The following is a 21,385-nucleotide window of genomic DNA, read 5'->3' on the forward strand; positions in this document are numbered from 1 at the left end:
TCCCCCGGTAGTCTAGGCCTGTAGCAGCATAAGTAGGGGATGGTTCAAGGCAAGTCTGAGCCAGCCCCAACTATAAAATTTATCAATAAGGAATGTTTTAAGACTACTCTTAAATGTGGAGAGTGTCTGCCTCCAGGATCCAAAGTGAAAGATGGTTCCATGAGAGAAGAATCTGGAGACTCAAGAACCACAAGAATGCCTGGATCCTGGGTGTGCAGTGTTCTAGTGGGGTAATAGGGTACTATTAGGTCTGTACCCTACATAAAACAATAAAAAATTAGCTCCACCTCAACCAATTATAACATTGATATACTGCTTACACATAAATACATCTGCTATGTCGCAACTGTCTGAATTAGTTGGACATTAAACAGACTTTATCCTGCCAGCTCCGTGCAAAGTTTAAACTCTGTGCAAACTGAGTATTTCTAGGTTGTGTGCTATGTATATGAAAGGGCAACAAATGAGAAAACTGCTTAACACTCACAGGGGCCTTTCCCTGCATTAAGTACTTTTACTTTTGATACTTTAAGTGCAAACAAATTAACATTGGTGTGAGGGAGATACTGAGAACTTTCAGTGCAGGAACTTCTTCTGGTAAGGGAGAATTTTTATATTATTATTATATTATTGTATTTATTTAAGTAAAGGATTTGAACGCTCCCTCCACCACTGATCCCAAGAGTGAAGTTCAGGTCTGAGACCTGCAACCTACATTCAAGTGTAAGCTATATTTGGCATATTTGGCAACAGGGAGCTGTGGTAAACAAACCAGAGGATCACAAGCCTGTCTGATTTTAACACACATAATATGTGTGAAATTCACTTTGGTTAATATTACATAATCCACTCTCATAACCTCATGAAAGAGGTCATAGTTTCATATGATGCAAGTACTAGTTTTTGCATGACAGAGAGAAAAACACTGACAAAACCACGCGCACTATACTAATACCAGTAGTTTAAAAACAACTAATAATGACATGGACAGTAAGACACAGTCACTTTGTTTGTTATTTGCAGTACATTTCAGCATAATATCTTCATCTGTCATGTGCCACATGTAACTCATTTATCTGTGAAGGGACCAATCAGCTCTGAGACTGGAGTTTGAACTCAAATATGAAAGGAATCCTTTGGATGGACTGTCAGTCAGCGGGCAAGTGGAACTACTGTTGCCACTCTTAAGCGCAGGTAAGTGAATTTCAGGAACACGTTGTAGTAACATGTTGTAGTTAGTATCATGCTGTATTGTCAGTGTGTGGAATTTCACAAATAATAGACAATTCCCACTATATAAACTTGTTGAGCACATGCTTCTTTTAGATAATATTTTGAAGCTGATTATTAAACCACTATTATTTCCCTCTGCTAAATTTTAGGAGCCATGCCATTGCATCGTGTGTGTGGGCTATTTGTTGTCCTCAGTGCATGTCTGATTTCTTTCACACCACCTTGTGATGGAGGGAACATTCTGGTGTTCCCTGTAGATGGCAGTCACTGGGTCAATATGAAAATCCTGCTAGAAGAACTTCATGCCAGAGGACACAACCTCACTGTGATCAGAGCACCCACCAGCTGGTACATTGCAGAAAAGTCTCCTCTCTACACATCTATTACACTTGACATGGATGAAGGTTTAGAGAGCTTTTTGGAACACTCCCTAAAGGGGCATATAAAGGTATGTCATCGTGGACAATGTATTGGGCCTCACATGGGCCATTTAGTCATTGAAATATCAAGATAATCTTTGTTTCCCACTTCTTCAAAACTTATAACCATTTCTTTTCAGATGCTGAGAGAGGGGGCTTCAGCACTGACTTTCTTCAGACTCACCAAGAATTTCCTTTCTGCCGTTTCTCAGATCCATTCAATGTGGTCTGAAGCCCTCAGTAAAATCTTTGATGATAAAAATATGGTCAAAAGCTTGAGGGATTCCCAATATGATCTTGTTCTCACTGACCCAGGCTTAGGATCGGGGCTTGTATTGGCCAAATATCTCAAACTACCCTTGGTGCTCAATGTTCGCTGGATCACGAGTGGAGAAGGCCACTTTGTAATAGCCCCCTCACCACTGTCTTATATCCCAGTGCCAGGATCGGGCTTGACCGACAAAATGAATTTCATGCAGAGGATCAAGAACCTGTTTTTCTACAGCATTATACTCTTCCAGGAGAAATTCTTGATGGGGTCAAGCTATGATGCTCTCTGTGATAAATATATCGAGGGTGGATGTGACATCATCTCACTTCTTCAAGAAGCAGACATTTGGTTGTTCAGGTCAGATTTTGTGTTTGACTTCCCTCGGCCCACAATGCCAAATGTTGTCTACATAGGAGGGTTCCAGTGCAAACCTGCCCAGCCTCTGCCTGATGACCTGGAGAAGTTTGTTCAGAGTGCTGGGGAGCATGGAGTGATCATCATGACTCTGGGAACTTGGATTAAGGCTTTGCCCAAAGAGGTTGCCGTTGAAATTGCCAGTGCCTTTGCCAAGATGCCTCAGAAGGTAACACATGCTCAGTGATCCAGTCACAAAGATGCGAAAGGTTAAAAACTTGAAATGTGCAACTCAAAATGCTATTGTTTGACCCTGAGAGAGATTCATATGCAGTAACTGATCCATTACTGAATGGTTCATATTAAAAGCAATCCTAGTTTTGAAATTAATAAATGACAAAAAAATCAACAAGTCAGTTGTCTGAGGAACATATCAAATTTAGAAAGGAATACATAGCCCTGTGATAGACTGGCAGCCTGCCCAGGGTGTCTAATTAATCATAACAGGTGGGTTTAGTAGGTGGATGGATTGATCTATGAGAGGAGTTGAAAATAGATTAATGTAAATTGTGCACTGTGCACTGTGTCACAAAATAATTACAATCACTATTTAATTTGTCACGTGAAGCATCTTTGAGCATCTTGAAAAGTGCTCAACACTCAGGCTGCAGCCATGGCAGTATCATTGTATTATCTGTCTGCTGATATGCAGGAAATTTATAATGATTCTTTTTGTTTTCTGATCAGGTGATATGGGGGCACACAGGAGAGCATCCCTCCACTTTGGGCAACAACACTCTGATAGTGGACTGGATGCCACAGAAGGACCTCCTGGGACACCCACAGACCAAAGCCTTTGTAGCTCATGGAGGAACCAATGGAGTCCAAGAGGCCATTTACCATGGGGTCCCTGTGCTTGGCATACCCTTGTTCTTTGACCAGTATGACAACCTTCTACGTTTGCAGGAAAGAGGAGCTGGGAAGATCATTCAATTAAGTGATGTTAACAGCCACAGCTTTGAACAAGCTCTTAAGGAGGTGCTCCATCAAGACAGCTACAGACAGAACATGCAAAGACTTTCACGTTTGCACAGAGATCAGCCAATATCACCCATGGATCAAGCCATCTTCTGGGTGGAATATGTCATGCGCCATAAAGGGGCTCCACACCTGCGTACAGAGGCTAATAAGATGCCCTGGTACTCATACTACTCTTTAGATGTAATGCTACTGTTGCTGGCTGCAGCAACTGTACTGTTGCTCTCTGTTTTGGCCATTTTCAGGTGTCTATGCTGCAGAAATAGAAGAAAGACCAAAGCTAAACAACACTGACTGAGCACAAATAAGTTTAGAAACATGGATTCTCGATAATGTATAATAATAATGATAATGATAATAATGAATTTAGAGATAAACGTGCATCTTAAGATATCTAATTTTTTTACCGCTTTATTATTTATGAAGTAAAATGAAAATCACTCAATCGATTTAGTTGCATAAAACAAGTATAGTTAAGGTAATACAGCCTCTTTCCTGATTTAAAATCAGCTGTCAAATGTATCTCGATAGATTAAGATTTTGGTACTAAAATAGCCCCCAATCAAATGTGTCTTAAATGTGTCAAAACAATACAACAATACATTTTATGAATTCTGTGAAATGTTTTGTTCCCATTTCATTTTTGCTTATAGCAAAGATCAATAATTTTTTAATTTAAAGGAAGGGCGGCATGGTGGTGCAGTGGTTAGCACTGTTGTCTCACAGCAAGAGGGTTCCAGGTTTGAACCCCGGTATGGGCCCTTCTGTGTGGAGTTTGTATGTTCTCCCTGTGCCTGCGCGGGTAGGTAAACTATTTCAACTTTTTTCATTAAAAAGAAAAAAAAAAAGTCCATGTAGCAGTACTGTAACTACAAGTGGCACTACCATTCCACCCTGGTGTCTGCGCAGGACAACTAATCATTGGTGTCAGCCCTACATAAAATAATAAAAATTTTTTTAGCTCCACCTCAACCAATTACAACAGTCATATACTGCTTACAAGTTATTAAATCTGCAACTGTCGCAACTGTCCAAATCAGTTGGACATTAAACAGTTCAGTTCTGAGACCTACAACCTACATTCAAGTGGCAGCTATATTTGCAATATTTGGAAACAAAGAGCTTTAGTAAACAAACCAACAGGTCACAAATCTGGAGATAATAACTATGTAACATTCTGAAAATAAGATATAGAGAACATTTATCCAGGAAGCTTGTCTGTTTTTCTCCAGGTTTGAATGATAAACTCACCTGGTTTATATTACATAAACCACTCTGATTACCCCATGAAAGAGGTCATAGTTTCATATGATGCAAGCATTGTTTTTGCTTGACAGAGAGAAAGACACTGACAAAACTACACACACTATACTACTACCAGTACTTTAAAAACATGATAAAATGAAGTAATACAACTACAATGACATGAAAAGTAAGATATAGAATACTTTGCTTGGTATTTGCAGAACATTGATTTCAGCATCATAGCTTTATTTGGCACATGGCACATGTAACTCATTTACCTGTGAAGGGACCAATCAGACACAACAACAACACTGACTGAGCTCAGATTTGTTTAGAAATATGCCAAGATGAATTCTCTATAACGTATTTAGAGAAAAACATGCACCTTAAGATATCTCATTTGTACCTCTTTATTATTTATGAAGAAAAATGGCAATTGATTTAGCTGTATAAAACTATAGTTATAGTTATATATAGTATAGTTAAAATAATACAGCCTCTTTCCAGTTTTAAAATCAGTTGTCAAATGTATCTTGACAGATTAAGATTTTAGTAATAAAATACCCCCAAATCACTGGTGATAGTCAACATTACTTTGTAATTTCACATTCACCGTATTATTAAAAGGTTTGGAACCAAAACACCAATCACTGTCTCGATGCCCTGACATCGATCATTTTCATGATCTAAAGTTGATGCCATGCATTTGTAATGGGCTAAACCCCAACACTTTATATGCTGACAATTTCTGGGCTAAAACCAATTCAGATGTGAGAAAACATAAAAAAAAAAGTCCATATAATCGATGCATTTTATGAATTGTCTAAAACATTTTTCCCAATTTCATTTTTGATTACAGCAAAGATCAATACATTTTTATTTTAAAGAAACTGTCTCTCTGTTATCACTCTTAAAAGAGAAAATGGACAAAATTCTGAACTCATATCTGAACTCAAAACCCATCTGTTCAGATTAGCTTACTCCCTCTGTCCACAACTGTGTTGTCTATTGTCTATTTTAAACTGTATTGTCTTTTATTGTTGTTTTATTGTGTCTGTTTTTATAATGTAAGGTGGCCTTAAGTGTCAAGAAAGGCGCCTATAAATAAATAATTTGTGATCGGGTGGTCACTGTGAGCCTTGTCTTTTACTTCTGTATGGATACCCTTTACGAAGTTCGTAGGAACAGGATGTTTAAAAAAGGGCAGGCATTAGGACCTAGCAGAGAGTGCACAATATGTACATTGTTCTTGACCTGAAATGAAAGAGGGATGATTGTTTTTCTCCTGAATGAGTCTGAGGAAACCACGGAAACCAAAGAAGTCAGAGTGGACTCAAGCAGAGAAGGAAACGGTATTGTGAAAACGGAATCATAAACTATGCAGGGTATCTTTAAAATAGAACAGTGTAGATATACCCATGATTGCCTAAACAGAAGCATGATCTGTGCTTATAATTATGACATTGACGTATAAATGTGCTTTCTCATTTTTTTTCCTTGTTAGATACATGAAAAAATACTGCTACTTAGGACCAGACCAGGACCAAAGTCTTAGTCAAAAGTCATCCACAACAACAAGTAAGCCTTTTACGTACTGAAGTTTACATGTTGTATCAAAAAAGTGAATATACTTTAGTCATGTTTTTCCATACTCTGCTGACTTGGCATTTGTTTCCTCCTTGCTTAAATGTAAGTATTCACTTTTTTTTTTAGAGATGCTCAATTTTACAGACTCTAAACACAGACTTCCTTGTCTGACATGAATGAAAAGACCATATCAGAGGTACAACAGCAGGCGCTCCACTTTTCTGTTTACATTGGATCCTTTCAGTTCAGAGGCTTTTGATAGCATTCACGTTCTTGTGTACAACTGTACAGGTGTGGGGAAGACGGAGAAACACAAGGTGAACTACTTTCAACTTTTTTCACTTAAAAAAAACAAATTTATCCATATAAGTGTACTGCAACTACAAGTTGCCCCAAGAAAAACAAGGAAGTCCACCCAGGACAACTAATCATTGGTGTCAGCCCTTCATAAAAAACAGAGCTCCATCTCAACCAATTTCAACAATCGTTTACTGCTTACAAGTTAATATATCTGCAACTGCCGCACCTGTCCAAATTCATTTGGACATTAAACTGACTTTATCCTGCCAGCTCTGTGCAAAGTGTATGTATTGTCCAATTGAGCCAGTCTGTGCATAGAGCAGGTCATTGTCCAGAGAATTTGGCACTTTGATGATGTTTCTATCCAGCCACCTGCCAGCCCTACCCAGGTGCCACCTGGGTAAGGCTGAAACCAAACAGAGTATTTCCACATTGTGCACTACCTATGCGAAAGGGCAACACATGAGAAAATAGCATAACACTCACAAGGGCTTTTTTTTCCTGCATTAAGTTCTTTTACTTTTGATAATTTAATTGCAAATTAATTAACACTGGTAGGAGGGAGACACTAAGTACTTTGAGAACATTTTACATCAGATAAGTCGAGTTCAGTTCTGAGACCGGCAACCGACATTCAAGTTTCAGCTATATTTGGCAACAGGGAGCTGGAGTAAAGTTTGAACTCAAATATTTAAGGAATCCTTTGGATGGACTGTCAGTCAGCGGGCAAGTAGAACTACTGTTGCCACTCAGAAGCACAGGTAAGTGAATTTCAGGAACATTTTCATGATGTGGTTGGTATTGTGCTGTATTTTCAGTGTGTGAAATTTCATGAATAATATAGACAATTCCCACTACATAAACTTGTTGAGGACATAGTTATTTTAGAAAATTGATTGAAGCTGATTATTTAAAAAAAACACTATTATTTCTCTTTGTTACATTTTAGGAGCCATGCCATTGCATCGTGTGTGTGGACTATTTGTAGTCCTCAGTGCATGTCTGATTTCCTTCACACCACCTTGTGATGGAGGGAACATTCTAGTGTTCCCTCTAGATGGCAGCCACTGGATCAATATGAAAATCCTGCTAGAAGAACTTCATGCCAAAGGACACAACCTCACTGTGATCAGAGCGGCCGCCAGCTGGTACATTGAAGAAAAGTCTCCTCTCTACACATCCATTACAGTTGACATGGGTGAAGGTGTAGAGAACTTTTTTGATGTGTACGTAGAGGAGCATTTAAGGGTATGTCATCACGGACAATGTATTGGGCCCCACATGGGCCATTTAGTCATTTAAGTATCAAGATAATTTTTGTTTTCCACTTCTTCAACACTTATTTTCAAACCACTTTTCTTTCCAGATGCTGAGAGAGGGGGCTTCACTATGGACTTTCCTCAAACTCACCAAGAATTTCCTTTTTGTTTTTTCTCAGGCCCATTTAACGTTGTCTGAAGCCCTCAGTAGAATCTTTGATGATGAAAGTATGGTCAAAAGCTTGAGGGATTCCCAATATGATCTTGTTCTCACTGACCCAGCCTTTGCCCAAGGGGTTGTATTGGCCAAATATCTCAAACTACCCTTGGTGCTCAATGTTCGCTGGATCACGAGTGGAGAAGGCCACTTTGTAATCGCCCCCTCACCACTGTCTTATATCCCAGTGCCAAGATCGGGCTTGACCGACAAAATGAATTTCATGCAGAGGATCAAGAACCTGTTTTTCTACAGCATTATACTCTTCCAGCAGAAATTCTTGGTGGGACCAAGCTATGATGCTCTCTGTGATAAATATATCGAGGGTGGATGTGACGTCATCTCGCTTCTTCAAGAAGCAGACATTTGGCTGTTCAGGTCAGATTTTGTGTTTGACTTCCCTCGGCCCACAATGCCAAATGTTGTCTACATAGGAGGGTTCCAGTGCAAACCTGCCCAGCCTCTGCCAGCTGACCTGGAGAGGTTTGTTCAGAGTGCTGGGGAGCATGGAGTGATCATCATGACTCTGGGAACTTGGATTAAGGTTTTAACCAAAGAGGTTACAGATGAAATTGCCAGTGCCTTTGCCAAGATGCCTCAGAAGGTAACACATACTCAGTGATCCACTTGCAAAGATGAGAAATGTAAAATACTTCAAATGTGCAACTCAAAACAGTATTTGTTTGACCCTGAGAGACATTCATATGCAGTAGCTAATCTGTTACAGAATGGATTAAATTAAAAGCAATCCTTGTTTTGAAAAAGACAGAAAAAATAATAAATGACTCAGAATCAACAAATCAGTCTTCTGAGGAAAACGTCAAATTTAGAAACAGATAAGGAGTCCTGTAATAGACTGGCAACCTATCCAAGACGTCTTTTTAATCATAAGGAGCGGGTTTAGAAGTCAGATGGGTTGATTGATTGATAGAGGGGTTGAAAATAGATTAATGTAAGCTAATAAATGGTGCACTATGTAAAACAAAGGCTCTATCTATGGAACATTTTAGACTGCACTACACAAATTTAAAGACTTCACTCAAAACTCATCTTTTAAAACTCGTTTTAATGTTATTGTTTACATTCCATGCTATTCAGAGCCTGAATTGTGTCATGTGATAATCACTATTAAATCAAAATTTAATTTGTAATGTGAAGCATCTTTGAGCGTCTTGAAAAGTGCTCAACAATGGTACTATCATTGTATTATGTGTCTGCTCAAATGCAGGAAATTCACAATTATTCTGTTTGTTTTCTGATCAGGTGATATGGAAGCACAAAGGAGAGCGTCCCTCCACTTTGGGCAACAACACTCTGATAGTGGACTGGATGCCACAGAAGGACCTCCTGGGACACCCACAGACCAAAGTCTTTGTAGCTCATGGAGGAACCAATGGAGTCCAGGAGGCCATTTACCATGGGGTCCCTGTGCTTGGCATACCCTTGTTATTTGACCAGTATGACAACCTTCTACGTTTACAGGAAAGAGGAGCTGGAAAGATAATTCAGTTAAGTGATGTTAACAGCCACAGCTTTGAACAAGCTCTTAGGGAAGTGCTCCATCAAGATAGCTACAGACAGAACATGCAAAGACTTTCACGTTTGCACAGAGATCAGCCAATATCACCCATGGATCAAGCCATCTTCTGGGTGGAATATGTCATGCGCCATGAAGGGGCTCCACACCTGCGTACAGAGGCTAATAAGATGCCCTGGTACTCATACTACTGTTTAGATGTAATGCTACTGTTGCTGGCTGCAGCAACTGTACTGTTGCTCTCTGTTTTGGCCATTTTCAGGTGTATATGCTGCAGAAGTAGAAGAAAGACCAAAGCCAAACAGCACTGACTGAGCTCAGATTTGATTAGAAACATGCTAAGATGAATTCTCTATAACGTATTTAGAGAAAAACATGCACCTTAAGGTATCTTATTTGAACCTCTTTATTATTTATGAACAAAAATGATAATCCCTCAATCGATTTAGCTGTATAAAACTATGGTTATAGTTATATATATTATAGTTAAAATAATACAGCCTCTTTCCAGTTTTAAAATCAGTTGTCAAATGTATCTTGACAGATTAAGATTTTGGTAATAAAATACCCCCAAATCACTGGTGAGAGTCAACATTATTTTTGTAATTTCACATTCACCGTAATATTAAAAGGTTTGGAACCAAATCACCAATCACTGTCTCGATGCCCTGACATTGATCATTTTCATGATCTAAATTTGATGCCATGCATTTCCAGTGAGAAAACAAAAAAATATAGTCCACATAATCGATAAATTTTATGAATTGTCTAAAACATTTTTTCCCAATTTCATTTTTGATTACAGCAAAGATCAATACATTTTTATTTTAAAGAAACTGTCTCTCTGTTATCGCTCTTAAAAGAGCAAATGCACAAAATTCTTTGTTGAATATTAACGTCTTTCCCTAACTGTCTCTGGACTCGGTCACTGGCTTCACTGGCCTCCCATCACACACTGCAACAACTACAAAATACTTCTCCTCACTTTTAAAGCCATCCACAACCTCACCTCTCCATATCTCTCTGATCTCCTCCATGCTGTCACACCTCCATTCTCCATCCATCTTGCTGTCCCCCCTGCCCGCCTTGTTACCATGGGGAGCAGAGCATTCAGTCGCTCTGCCCCCCAGCTCTGGAACTCTCTCCCACCCGACCTCCATAATGCTGACTCACTCCCACATTTCATATCTAAACTCAAACCCCATCTGTTCAGATTAGCTTACTCCCTCTGACCACAACTGCGTTGTCTATTGTCTGTATTACCTTTTATTGTTGTTTTATTGTGTCTGTTTTTATAATGTAAGGTGACCTTGAGTGTCAAGAAAGGCGCCTATAAATAAATAATTTGTGATGGGGTGGTCACTGTGAGCCTTGTCTTTTACTTGTGTATGGATACCCTTAATGAAGTTTGTAAGAACAGGATGTTTAAAAAAGGGCAGGCATTAGGACCTAGCAGAGAGTGCACAATATGTGCATTGTTCTTGACCTGAAATGAAAGAGGGATGATTGTTTTTCTCCTGAATGAGTCTGAGGAAACCAAAGAAGCCAGAGTGGACTCAAGCAGAGAAGGAAACGGTATTGTGAAAACGGAATCATAAACTATGCAGGGTATCTTTAAAATATATCAGAACAGTGTAGATATACCCATGATTGCCTAAACAGAAGCATGATCTGTGCTTCTAATTATGACATTGAGGTATGAATGTGCTTCCTCGTTTTTTTCCTTGTTAGATACAAGAAAAAATACTGCTACTTGGCACCAGACCAGGACCAAAGTCTTAGTCAAAAGTCATCCACAACAACAAGTAAGCCTTTTACATACTGTAGTTGTCTTGTCTGACATGAATGAAAAGACCATATCAGAGGTACAACAGCAGGCACTCCACTTTTCTGTTTACATTGGATCCTTTCAGTTCAGAGGCGTTTTGATAGCATTCACATTCTTGTGTACAGCTGTACAGGTGTGGGGAAGACGGAGAAACACAAGGTGAACTACTTTCAACTTTTTTCACTTAAAAAAAAACAAATTTGTCCATATAACAGTATTGCAACTACAAGTTGCACCAAGAAACACAAGGAAGTCCACCCAGGACAGCTAATCACTGGTGTCAGCCCTTCATAAAATAATAATAATAAAAAAGAGTTCTATCTCAACCAATTACAACTATCGTTTACTGCTTACAAGTTAATATATTTGCAACTGTCGCACTTGTCCAAATCAGTTGGACATTAAACTGACTTTATCCTGCCAGCTCTGTGCAAAGTGTATGTATCGTCCAATTGAGCCAGTCTGTGCATAGAGCAGGTCATTGTCCAGAGAATTTGGCACTTTGATGATATTTCTATCCTGCCACCTGCCGACCCTATCCAGGTGCCACCTGGGTAGGGCTGAAACCAAACAGAGTATTTCCACATTGTGCACCACCTATGCGAAAGGGCAGCACATGAGAAAATAGCTTAACACTCACAGGGGCTTTTTTTTCCTGCATTAAGTTCTTTTACTTTTGATAATTTAATTGCAAATTAATTAACACTGGTAGGAGGGAGACACTAAGTACTTTGAGAACATTTTACATCAGATCAGTCGAGTTCAGTTCTGAGACCGGCAACCTACATTCAAGTTTCAGCTGTATTTGGCAGCAGGGAGCTGTAGTAAACAAACCAGCAGGTCACAAACCAGGAGAGAATAACTGCAGAACAGTCTAAAAACATGATATAAAAAACAATTTATCCAGGAAATCCATCTGTTTTTCTCCAGGTTTTATGTGAAACTCACCTGGGTTAATATTACATAACCCACTTTGATAACCTCATGAAAAAGGCTGCAGTTTCATATGATGCAAGGAGTGTTCTTGCTTGACAGAGAGGAAGACACTGACAAAACTACACACAGTATAATACTACCAGTAGTTTAAAAACATGATAAAATGAAGTAATACAACTACAATGAAGTGAAAAGTAAGATGTAGTCACTTTGCTTGGTATTTGCAGAACATTGATTTCAGCATCATAGCTTTATTTGGCACATGCCACATGTAACTCATTTACCTGTGAAGGGACCAATCATTTCTGAGATCGGAGTTTGAACTCAAATATTTAAGGAATCCTTTGGATGGACTGTCAGTCAGCGGGCAAGCAGAACTACTGTTGCCTCTCAGAAGCACAGGTAAGTGAATTTCAGGAACATTTTCATGATGTGGTTGGTATCGTGCTGTATTTTCAGTGTGTGAAATTTAATGAATAATATAGACAATTCCCACTACATAAACTTGTTGAGAACATACTTTTAGAAAATTGATTGAATGATTGAAGCTGATTATTAAAAAAACACTACTATTTCTCTTTGTTACATTTTAGGAGCCATGCCATTGCATCGTGTGTGTGGACTATTTGTAGTCCTCAGTGCATGTCTGATTTCCTTCACACCACCTTGTGATGGAGGGAATATTCTAGTGTTCCCTCTAGATGGCAGCCACTGGGTCAATATGAAAATCCTGCTAGAAGAACTTCATGCCAGAGGACACAACCTCACTGTGATCAGAGCAGCTACCAGCTGGTACATTGCAGAAAAGTCTCCTCTCTACACATCCATTACAGTTGACATGGGTGAAGGTTTAGAGAGCTTTTTTGAAGTGTACGTAGAGGAGCATTTAAGGGTATGTCGTCACGGACAATGTATTGGGCCCCACATGGGCCATTTAGTCATTGAAGTATCAAGATAATTTTTGTTTTCCACTTCTTCAACACTTATTTTCAAACCACTTTTCTTTCCAGATGCTGAGAGAGGGGGCTTCACTACAGACTTTCCTCAAACTCACCAAGAATTTCTTTTTTGTGATTTCTCATGCCCATTCAATGTGGTCTGAAGCCCTCAGTAAAATCTTTGATGATGAAAGTATGGTCAAAAGCTTGAGGGATTCCCAGTATGATCTTGTTCTCACTGACCCAGCCTTTGCCCAAGGGGTTGTATTGGCCAAATATCTTAAACTACCCTTGGTGCTCAATGTTCGCTGGATCACGAGTGGAGAAGGTCACTTTGCAATAGCCCCCTCACCATTGTCTTATATCCCAGTGCCAGGATCGGGCTTCACAGACAGAATGAATTTCATGCAGAGGATCAAGAACCTGTTTTTCCACAGCATTATAATCTTACAGGAGAAATTTTTTGTGGGACCAAGCTATGATGCTCTCTGTGATAAATATATCGAGGGTGGATGTGACGTCATCTCGCTTCTTCAAGAAGCAGACGTTTGGTTGTTCAGGTCAGATTTTGTGTTTGACTTCCCTCGGCCCACAATGCCAAATGTTGTCTACATAGGAGGGTTCCAGTGCAAACCTGCCCAGCCTCTGCCTGATGACCTGGAGAAGTTTGTTCAGAGTGCTGGGAAGCATGGAGTGATCATCATGACTCTGGGAACTTGGATTAATGCTTTGCCCAAAGAGGTTACAGATGAAATTGCCAGCGCCTTTGCCAAGATGCCTCAGAAGGTAACGTGTACCCATGATTTTCTCAAAAAGATGTGAAATGTCAAAAACTTGAAATGTGCAACTCAAAACAGTATTTGTTTGACCCTGAGAGACATTCATATGCAGCAGTTAATCTGTTACTGAATGGATTAAATTAAAAGCAATCATCGTTTTGAAAAAGAAAGAAAAAATGATAAATGACTCAGAATCAACAAATCAGTCTTCTGAGGAAAACATCAAATTTAGAAACGGATAAGGAGTCCTGTAATAGACTGGCAACCTATCCAAGACGTCTTTTTAATCATAAGGAGCGGGTTTAGAAGTCAGATGGGTTGATTGATTGATAGAGGGGTTGAAAATAGATTAATGTAAGCTAATAAATGGCGCACTATGTAAAACAAAGGCTCTATCTATGGAACATTTTAGACTGCACTACACAAATTTAAAGACTTCACTCAAAACTCATCTTTTAAAACTCATTTTAATGTTATTGTTTACATTCCATGCTATTCAGAGCCTGAATTGTGTCATGTGATAATCACTATTAAATCAAAATTTAATTTGTAATGTGAAGCATCTTAGAGCATCTTGAAAAGTGCTCAACCCTCAGGCTGCAGCAATGGTACTATCGTTGTATTATGTGTCTGCTCATATGCAGGGTATTCACAATTATTCTGTTTGTTTTCTGATCAGGTGATATGGAGGCACAAAGGAGAGCGTCCCTCCACTTTGGGCAACAACACTCTGATAGTGGACTGGATGCCACAGAAGGACCTCCTGGGACACCCACAGACCAAAGTCTTTGTAGCTCATGGAGGAACCAATGGAGTCCAGGAGGCCATTTACCATGGGGTCCCTGTGCTTGGCATACCCTTGTTCTTTGACCAGTATGACAACCTTCTACGTTTACAGGAAAGAGGAGCTGGGAAGATAATTCAGTTAAGTGATGTTAACAGCCACAGCTTTGAACAAGCTCTTAAGGAAGTGCTCCATCAAGACAGCTACAGACAGAACATACAAAGACTTTCACGTTTGCACAGAGATCAGCCAATATCACCCATGGATCAAGCCATCTTCTGGGTGGAATATGTCTTGCGCCATAAAGGGGCTCCACACTTGCGTACAGAGGCTAATAAGATGCCCTGGTACTCATACTACTCTTTAGATGTAATGCTACTGTTGCTGGCTGCAGCAACTGTACTGCTGGTCTCTATTTTGGCCATTTTCAGGTGTCTATGCTGCAGAAGTAGAAGAAAGACCAAAGCGAAACAGCATTAACTGAACTCAGATTTGATTAGAAACATGCTAAGATGGATTCTCTATAACGTTGTATTTAGAGAAAAACACGCACCTTAAGGTATCTCATTTGTACCTCTTTATTACTTGTGAAGTAAAATGAAATGAAAATCACTCAATCAATTTAGCTGCATAAAACACAAGTGTAGTTTAAGGTAATACAGCCTCTTTCCTGTTTTAAAATCAGTTGTCAAATGTATCTCAATAGATTAAGATTTTGGTACTAAAGTAGCCCCCAAATCGTCGATGATTGTCTCATCTAGTCAACATTATTCTAAACCAAACCAAAGTGTTTTGGTTTAGCACACTGTTGAGGATTTGTGTGCTAAAACCAATTCAGACTTAACCAAATTAAGTCTTATAATCCATACATTTTATGAATTGTGTGAAATGCTTTGTTCCCATTTCATTTTTTCTTATTGGAAAGATTAATAAATTTTTAATTTAAAGGAACAGTTTCTTGTTATCACTCTTAAAAATGCAAATGCACAAAACTGTTCACTCTGCTCTGTTCACTGTGTGCTTGATCTTTTTCCACTAGCTCTATATGTACCCTGTATGAAGTTCATAAGAACAAGATGATAGAAATGGAAGGCATTAGGACCTTAGCAGAGTGAGCAGAATATGTGCATTGTTTTTGTCCTGAAAGGAAAGAGGGGTGATTATTTTTCTCCTGAACGAGTCTGAAGAAACCACGGAAGCCAAAGAAGCCAGACTGGACTCAAGCAGAGAAAGAAACGGTATTATGAAAACGAAATCATAAACTATGCAGGTTATCGTTAAAATTTATCACCACAGTGTAGATATACTGATGATCTGTGCTAGTGTCTGTGACAAAGTTTTATAAAAGTGTTTCCTAATTTTTCCTTGTTAGACACAAGAAAAAGTTCTGCTACTTAGGACCAGCAGCTGATTTACAAGCTTAATTGCATCACACCCATATCCCTGTAGAGGTATACACATAAACCCTACCACAACATTTTTCAAGAAGAAGCCATGGACAGTGTGGCCTCACTGACTGGCACTGGTATTTTCACACAAAAGTTTGTGATAATTCAAATTCTTAGTCATCCACAACAAGAAGTAAGTGTTTTACATACTATAGTTTACATTGTGTCAAAAAGTGAATATGCTTTAGTTATAATGTTTCTTACTCTGCTGACTTGGCATTTGTTTCCTCTTGCTTAAATGCAAGTAACCACTTTCATCGGAGATGCTTACTTTTACAGACTCTAAACACAGACTTCCTTGTCTACATGAATGAAAACAGCACGTCAGTGTGAAGCAGACACAGAAATACAAGGTAAACTATTTTCATTTTTTTTTTCATTAAAAAAAGAAAAAAAGCCCAGGTAATAGTACTGCAACTACAAGTGGCACTGCCAGTCCACCCTGACGTCCACCAAGGACAACTAATCACTGGTGTCAGCCCTACATCAAATAATAAAAATTTTTTTTAGCTCCACCTCAACCAATTACAACAGTCATATACAGCTTACACATTAATACAACTGCAGCTGTCGCAACTGTCCAAATCAGTTGGACATTAAACAGCCTTTATCCAGCCAGCTCTGTGCAAAGTGTATGCATTGTCTAGTTGAGCCAGTCTGTGAATCGAGCAGGTCATTGTCCAAAGAATTCACAGTGACTGAGTTGGCACGCTGATGACGTTTCTATCCTGCCACCTGCCGGCCCCACCCAGGTGCCGCCTGGGTAGTATTTCTAGGTTGTGTGCTAATATGTGAAAGGACAACATATGGAAAAACAGCTTAACACTCACAGGGCCCTTTTTCCTGCATCAAGTACTTTTATTTTTGATTCAAGTGCAAATAAAATTGGTGTGAGTGAGCCACTAAGTACTGCGTAGTTTAAGTATATTTTCAATACCCAAGTAATATTTTTGGTGCTTCTACTGGTAAGGGAGTATTTTTATAGTGAAGTTTTGGTACTAAGGAAAGGATCTGAATGCTTCCTCCACCACAGATCCTAAGAGTGTTTCTGAGAGGACATGCCTCAGATCAGTTGAGTTCAGTTCTGAGACCTGCAACCTACATTCAAGTGGCAGCTATATTTGGCAAATTTGGCAACAGGGAGCTTTAGTAAACAACCCAGCAGGTCACAAACCTGGAGCAAATAACTGTGTAACATTCTGAAAAAAAGATATACAGAACATTTATCCAGGAAACTTGTCTGGTTTTCTCCAGGTTTTAATGATACATGTGAAACTCACGTGGGTTAATATTACATAACTCACTCTGATAACCTCATGGAAGAGGTCACAGTTTCATATGATGCAAGCACTGTTCTTGCACGACAGAGAAACACTGAAAACACTACACAAACTATACTACTACCAGTACTTTAAAAACATGATCAAATGAAGTAATACAACTATAATGACAGGAAAAGTAAGATATAATTACTTTGCTTGTTTCACTTTGCAGAACACTGATTTCAGCATGACATCTTCATCTGACATGTGCCACATGTAACTCATTTACCTGTGAAGGGACCAATCAGCTCTGAGACTGGAGTTTGAACTCAAATATGTAAGGAATCCTTTGGATGGACTGTCAGTCAGTGGGCAAGCAGAACTACTGTTGCCACTCAGAAGCACAGGTAAGTGAATTTCAGGAACACTTTCATAATGTGGTTGGCATTGGTTGTATTTTCAGTTTGTGAAATTTCATAAATAATAGACAATTCCCACTACATAAACCTGTTTAGGACATATTTCTTTTAGATAATATTTTTAAGCTGATTATCAAAACACTATTATTTCTCTTTGTTACATTTTAGGAGCCATGCCATTGCATCATGTGTGTGGACTATTTGTAGTCCTCAGTGCGTGTCTGATTTCCTTCACACCACCTTGTGATGGAGGGAACATTCTGGTGTTCCCTGTAGATGGCAGTCACTGGGTCAATATGAAAATCCTGCTAGAAGAACTTCATGCCAGAGGACACAACCTCACTGTGATCAGGGCCTCCACCAGCTGGTACATTGCAGAAAAGTCTCCTCTCTACTCATCCATTACAATTGACATGGATGAAGGTTTAGAGAATTTTTTTGAAGTGTACCTACAGGAACACATGAGGGTATGTCTTTATAGACAATGTGTTGGGTCCCACATGGGTCTTTTAACCATTGAAATATCAAGATAATCTGTTTCACACTTTTTCAACACTTATTTTCAAAACACTTTTTTTCAAAACACTTTTTTTCAGGCACAGAGGGAGGGAGCTTCAGCACTGACTTTCTTCAAACTCACCAAGGATTTCCTTTCTATGATTTCTGAGGCCCATTCATTGTGGTCTGAAGCCCTCGGTCAAATCTTTGATGATGAAAATATGGTCAAAAGCTTGAGGGATTCCCAATATGATCTTGTTCTCACTGACCCAGCCATTGCACCAGGGGTTGTATTGGCCAAATATCTCAAACTACCCTTGGTGCTCAATGTTCGCTGGATCACGAGTGGAGAAGGCCACTTTGCAATAGCCCCCTCACCACTGTCTTATATCCCAGTGCCAGGATCGGGCTTGACCGACAAAATGAATTTCATGCAGAGGATCAAGAACCTGTTTTTCTACAGCATTATACTCTTCCAGCAGAAATTCTTGGTGGGACCAAGCTATGATGCTCTCTGTGATAAATATATCGAGGGTGGATGTGACATCATCTCGCTTCTTCAAGAAGCAGACATTTGGCTGTTCAGGTCAGATTTTGTGTTTGAATTCCCTCGGCCTACAATGCCAAATGTTGTCTACATAGGAGGGTTCCAGTGCAAACCTGCCCAGCCTCTGCCTGATGACCTGGAGAAGTTTGTTCAGAGTGCTGGGGAGCATGGAGTGATCATCATGACTCTGGGAACTTTGGTTAATGCTTTGCCCAAAGTGGTTGCAGATGAAATTGCCAGCATCTTTGCCAAGATGCCTCAGAAGGTAACATGTACCCATGATTCTCTCAAAAATATGTGAAATGTTAAAAACCTGAAATGTGCAACTCAAAACATTTGTTTGACCCTAAGAGACCTGAGAGAAATTGACATCCAGTAATAAATCCATTACTAAATAAATTAAAAGCAAAACTAGTTTTGAAATTAATAAATGACTAAAAATCAACAAATCACTCCTGAGGAATACATCAAACTTAGAGAGGGGAACACAGCCCTGTGATAGACTGGCAGCCTGTCCGGGGTGTCTAATTAATCATAACGAGTGAACGAACACAAATTTCAAGACTTAAGTCAAAACTCATCTTTTTAAATTCTTTTTAACGTTATATTTTACATCCTATGCTATTAAGAACTTGAACTGTGTTCTAGTTTTCTATGTTGTTTTATTTAATTTGTCATTGTCACTTGAAAAGTGCTCAACACTCAGGCTGCAGCCATGGCAGTATCATTATATTACCTGTCTGCTCATATGCTGTAAATTAACAATGATTCTGTTTGTTTTCTGATCAGGTGATATGGAGGCACAAAGGAGAGCGTCCCTCCACTTTGGGCAACAACACTCTGATAGTGGACTGGATGCCACAGAAGGACCTCCTGGGACACCCACAGACCAAAGTCTTCGTAGCTCATGGAGGAACCAATGGAGTCCAGGAGGCCATTTACCATGGGGTCCCTGTGCTTGGCATACCCTTGTTCTTTGACCAGTATGACAACCTTCTACGTTTACAGGAAAGAGAAGCTGGAAAGATCATTCAGTTAGGTGATGTTAACAGCCACAGCTTTGAACAAGGTCTTAAGGAGGTGCTCCATCAAGACAGCTACAGAGAGAACATGCAAAGACTTTCACGTTTGCACAGAGATCAGCCAATATCACCAATGGATCAAGCCATCTTCTGGGTGGAATATGTCATGCGCCATAAAGGGGCTCCACATTTGCGTACAGAGGCTTATAAAATGCCCTGGTACTCATACTACTCTTTAGATGTAATGCTACTGTTGCTGGCTGCAGCAACTGTACTGTTGCTCTCTGTTTTGGCCATTTTCAGGTGTATATGCTGCAGAAGTAGAAGAAAGACCAAAGCTAAACAACACTGACAGAGGACAAATTTGTTTAGAAATATGGTAAGATTGATTCTCTAAAAATGTTGTATTTAGAGAAAAACATACATGTTAAGGTATCTCATTTGTACCTCTTTATTTTTTATGAAATAAAATAATAAAATCGCTCACCCGATTTAGCTGTATAAAACTAAAAGTATAGTTAAAGTAAGATAGCCTCCTTCCTTAAAATCAGTTGTCAAATGTATCTTGACAGATTTTGGTACTAAAATACCCTCAAATCATTGGTGATAATCTCATCTAGTCAACATTATTCTGTAATTTCAGAAGTACAGAACCAAAACATCAATTACTCGATGGCCTGACATTGATCATTTTCATGATCTAAATTTGATGCCATGCATTTCTGATGTACAAAACCCCAACACTTAACATGCTGACGATTTCAGGGCTAAAACAAATTGAGATGTGACAACACTAAGTCATATAATCAATATATTTTCTGAAGTGTCAAATATATCTTGCCCCCGTTTCATTTTTGATTACAGCAAAGATTAATAAATTTTTATTTTAAAGGAACTGTCTCTCTGTTATCACTCTTAAAAATGCAAATTCACAAAACTTTTTGTTGAATATTAACAACTTTCTTACTGTTTGTGGACTAGGTCCTCCTGTCTATAGCTCAGTGTTCATCTGACAATATTTGTTGCCTCACATGCCCACACTACCCTGTCCAAATCCCAAACTAATAAATTAAATGCTAAGTCTGTTAAATGTAAGACTATGACTTGATATTGCATGGTCAGGATATGAAACCAAATTTCCACAGGACTACAGGGCAAAAAAACGTCTATTCAGTTAAGAGCTTGTTGCACAAACTGAAAGATGTCAGAGAAACACAGCTGGGATACATACAATAATCTGTTTTTCCTTTTCTTTTCTTTTACAAAAGACACGATAGTAAGTACCAGCAAAGCTAGTCACAATATCAAGAACACATGTATGCATTGTTACCAGGATGCTACAGACAATCAGCTTGTGGAGATCAATTCTGTCTTGCTTGCTTGAAAAGACAAATCTCAAAAATGACTATGGAAAATTCAATAATTTAAGAAAATAGACTATTAAAACCATTTCTTTGTCTTAAA

At 39.0% G+C, this 21,385-nt stretch overlaps 3 protein-coding genes across 8 annotated transcripts; all 3 read left to right on the plus strand.

Moving 5' to 3' along the window:
- The first annotated feature begins 1,109 nt into the window (after nucleotides 1-1,109).
- Nucleotides 1,110-10,812, plus strand: LOC121190229 (UDP-glucuronosyltransferase 2A2-like). Of its 4 annotated transcripts, XM_041050784.1 has the most exons (5): nucleotides 1,112-1,194; nucleotides 1,383-1,681; nucleotides 1,793-2,506; nucleotides 3,025-3,598; nucleotides 4,865-5,262. In XM_041050784.1, exons 2-5 carry the CDS (start codon nucleotides 1,388-1,390, stop codon nucleotides 4,873-4,875), a joined length of 1,593 nt encoding a protein of 530 aa, XP_040906718.1. In that variant the 5' UTR covers nucleotides 1,112-1,194; nucleotides 1,383-1,387; the 3' UTR covers nucleotides 4,876-5,262. The 4 variants fall into 4 exon arrangements, with proteins under 4 accessions (XP_040906720.1, XP_040906718.1, XP_040906721.1 ...); XM_041050786.1 differs by lacking the exon at nucleotides 4,865-5,262 and having other exon boundaries at nucleotides 1,110-1,194; nucleotides 3,025-3,930; XM_041050787.1 differs by lacking the exons at nucleotides 1,112-1,194; nucleotides 1,383-1,681; nucleotides 1,793-2,506; nucleotides 3,025-3,598; nucleotides 4,865-5,262 and adding exons at nucleotides 7,124-7,208; nucleotides 7,397-7,695; nucleotides 7,814-8,527; nucleotides 9,187-10,812.
- A 184-nt stretch (nucleotides 10,813-10,996) lies between these two features.
- LOC121190230 (UDP-glucuronosyltransferase 1-2-like) lies at nucleotides 10,997-20,807 on the plus strand. 2 transcript variants are annotated; one of them, XM_041050790.1, is made up of 6 exons: nucleotides 10,997-11,035; nucleotides 16,453-16,526; nucleotides 17,668-17,842; nucleotides 18,023-18,321; nucleotides 18,451-19,164; nucleotides 19,689-20,807. In XM_041050790.1, exons 4-6 carry the CDS (start codon nucleotides 18,028-18,030, stop codon nucleotides 20,271-20,273), a joined length of 1,593 nt encoding a protein of 530 aa, XP_040906724.1. In that variant the 5' UTR covers nucleotides 10,997-11,035; nucleotides 16,453-16,526; nucleotides 17,668-17,842; nucleotides 18,023-18,027; the 3' UTR covers nucleotides 20,274-20,807. The 2 variants fall into 2 exon arrangements, with proteins under 2 accessions (XP_040906724.1, XP_040906722.1); XM_041050788.1 differs by lacking the exon at nucleotides 10,997-11,035 and adding an exon at nucleotides 15,903-15,963.
- On the plus strand, nucleotides 12,589-15,670 carry LOC121190231 (UDP-glucuronosyltransferase 1-2-like). 2 transcript variants are annotated; one of them, XM_041050792.1, is made up of 4 exons: nucleotides 12,589-12,626; nucleotides 12,818-13,116; nucleotides 13,235-13,948; nucleotides 14,621-15,670. In XM_041050792.1, the coding sequence occupies exons 2-4, from the start codon at nucleotides 12,823-12,825 to the stop codon at nucleotides 15,203-15,205; spliced, it is 1,593 nt and encodes a 530-aa protein (XP_040906726.1). In that variant the 5' UTR covers nucleotides 12,589-12,626; nucleotides 12,818-12,822; the 3' UTR covers nucleotides 15,206-15,670. The 2 variants fall into 2 exon arrangements, with proteins under 2 accessions (XP_040906726.1, XP_040906725.1); XM_041050791.1 differs by lacking the exon at nucleotides 12,589-12,626 and having other exon boundaries at nucleotides 12,987-13,108; nucleotides 13,223-13,948.
- Nucleotides 20,808-21,385: the final 578 nt, after the last annotated feature.

This window comes from Toxotes jaculatrix, chromosome 12 (genome assembly GCF_017976425.1).
Source record: "Toxotes jaculatrix isolate fToxJac2 chromosome 12, fToxJac2.pri, whole genome shotgun sequence".
Taxonomy (NCBI): domain Eukaryota; kingdom Metazoa; phylum Chordata; class Actinopteri; family Toxotidae; genus Toxotes; species Toxotes jaculatrix.

Excerpts from the sequence above, each read along its gene's own strand:
- LOC121190229 (XM_041050786.1), top strand. The coding sequence starts at position 1,388 with ATGCCATTGCATCGTGTGTGTGGGCTATTTGTTGTCCTCAGTGCATGT. Across the intron at positions 1,682-1,792 it reads CCCTAAAGGGGCATATAAAG|ATGCTGAGAGAGGGGGCTTC; the intron begins GTATGTCATCGT and ends ATTTCTTTTCAG. Across the intron at positions 2,507-3,024 it reads TTGCCAAGATGCCTCAGAAG|GTGATATGGGGGCACACAGG; the intron begins GTAACACATGCT and ends TTTTCTGATCAG.
- LOC121190230 (XM_041050790.1), top strand. The coding sequence starts at position 18,028 with ATGCCATTGCATCATGTGTGTGGACTATTTGTAGTCCTCAGTGCGTGT. Across the intron at positions 18,322-18,450 it reads ACCTACAGGAACACATGAGG|GCACAGAGGGAGGGAGCTTC; the intron begins GTATGTCTTTAT and ends ACTTTTTTTCAG. Across the intron at positions 19,165-19,688 it reads TTGCCAAGATGCCTCAGAAG|GTGATATGGAGGCACAAAGG; the intron begins GTAACATGTACC and ends TTTTCTGATCAG.
- LOC121190231 (XM_041050792.1), top strand. The coding sequence starts at position 12,823 with ATGCCATTGCATCGTGTGTGTGGACTATTTGTAGTCCTCAGTGCATGT. Across the intron at positions 13,117-13,234 it reads ACGTAGAGGAGCATTTAAGG|ATGCTGAGAGAGGGGGCTTC; the intron begins GTATGTCGTCAC and ends TTTTCTTTCCAG. Across the intron at positions 13,949-14,620 it reads TTGCCAAGATGCCTCAGAAG|GTGATATGGAGGCACAAAGG; the intron begins GTAACGTGTACC and ends TTTTCTGATCAG.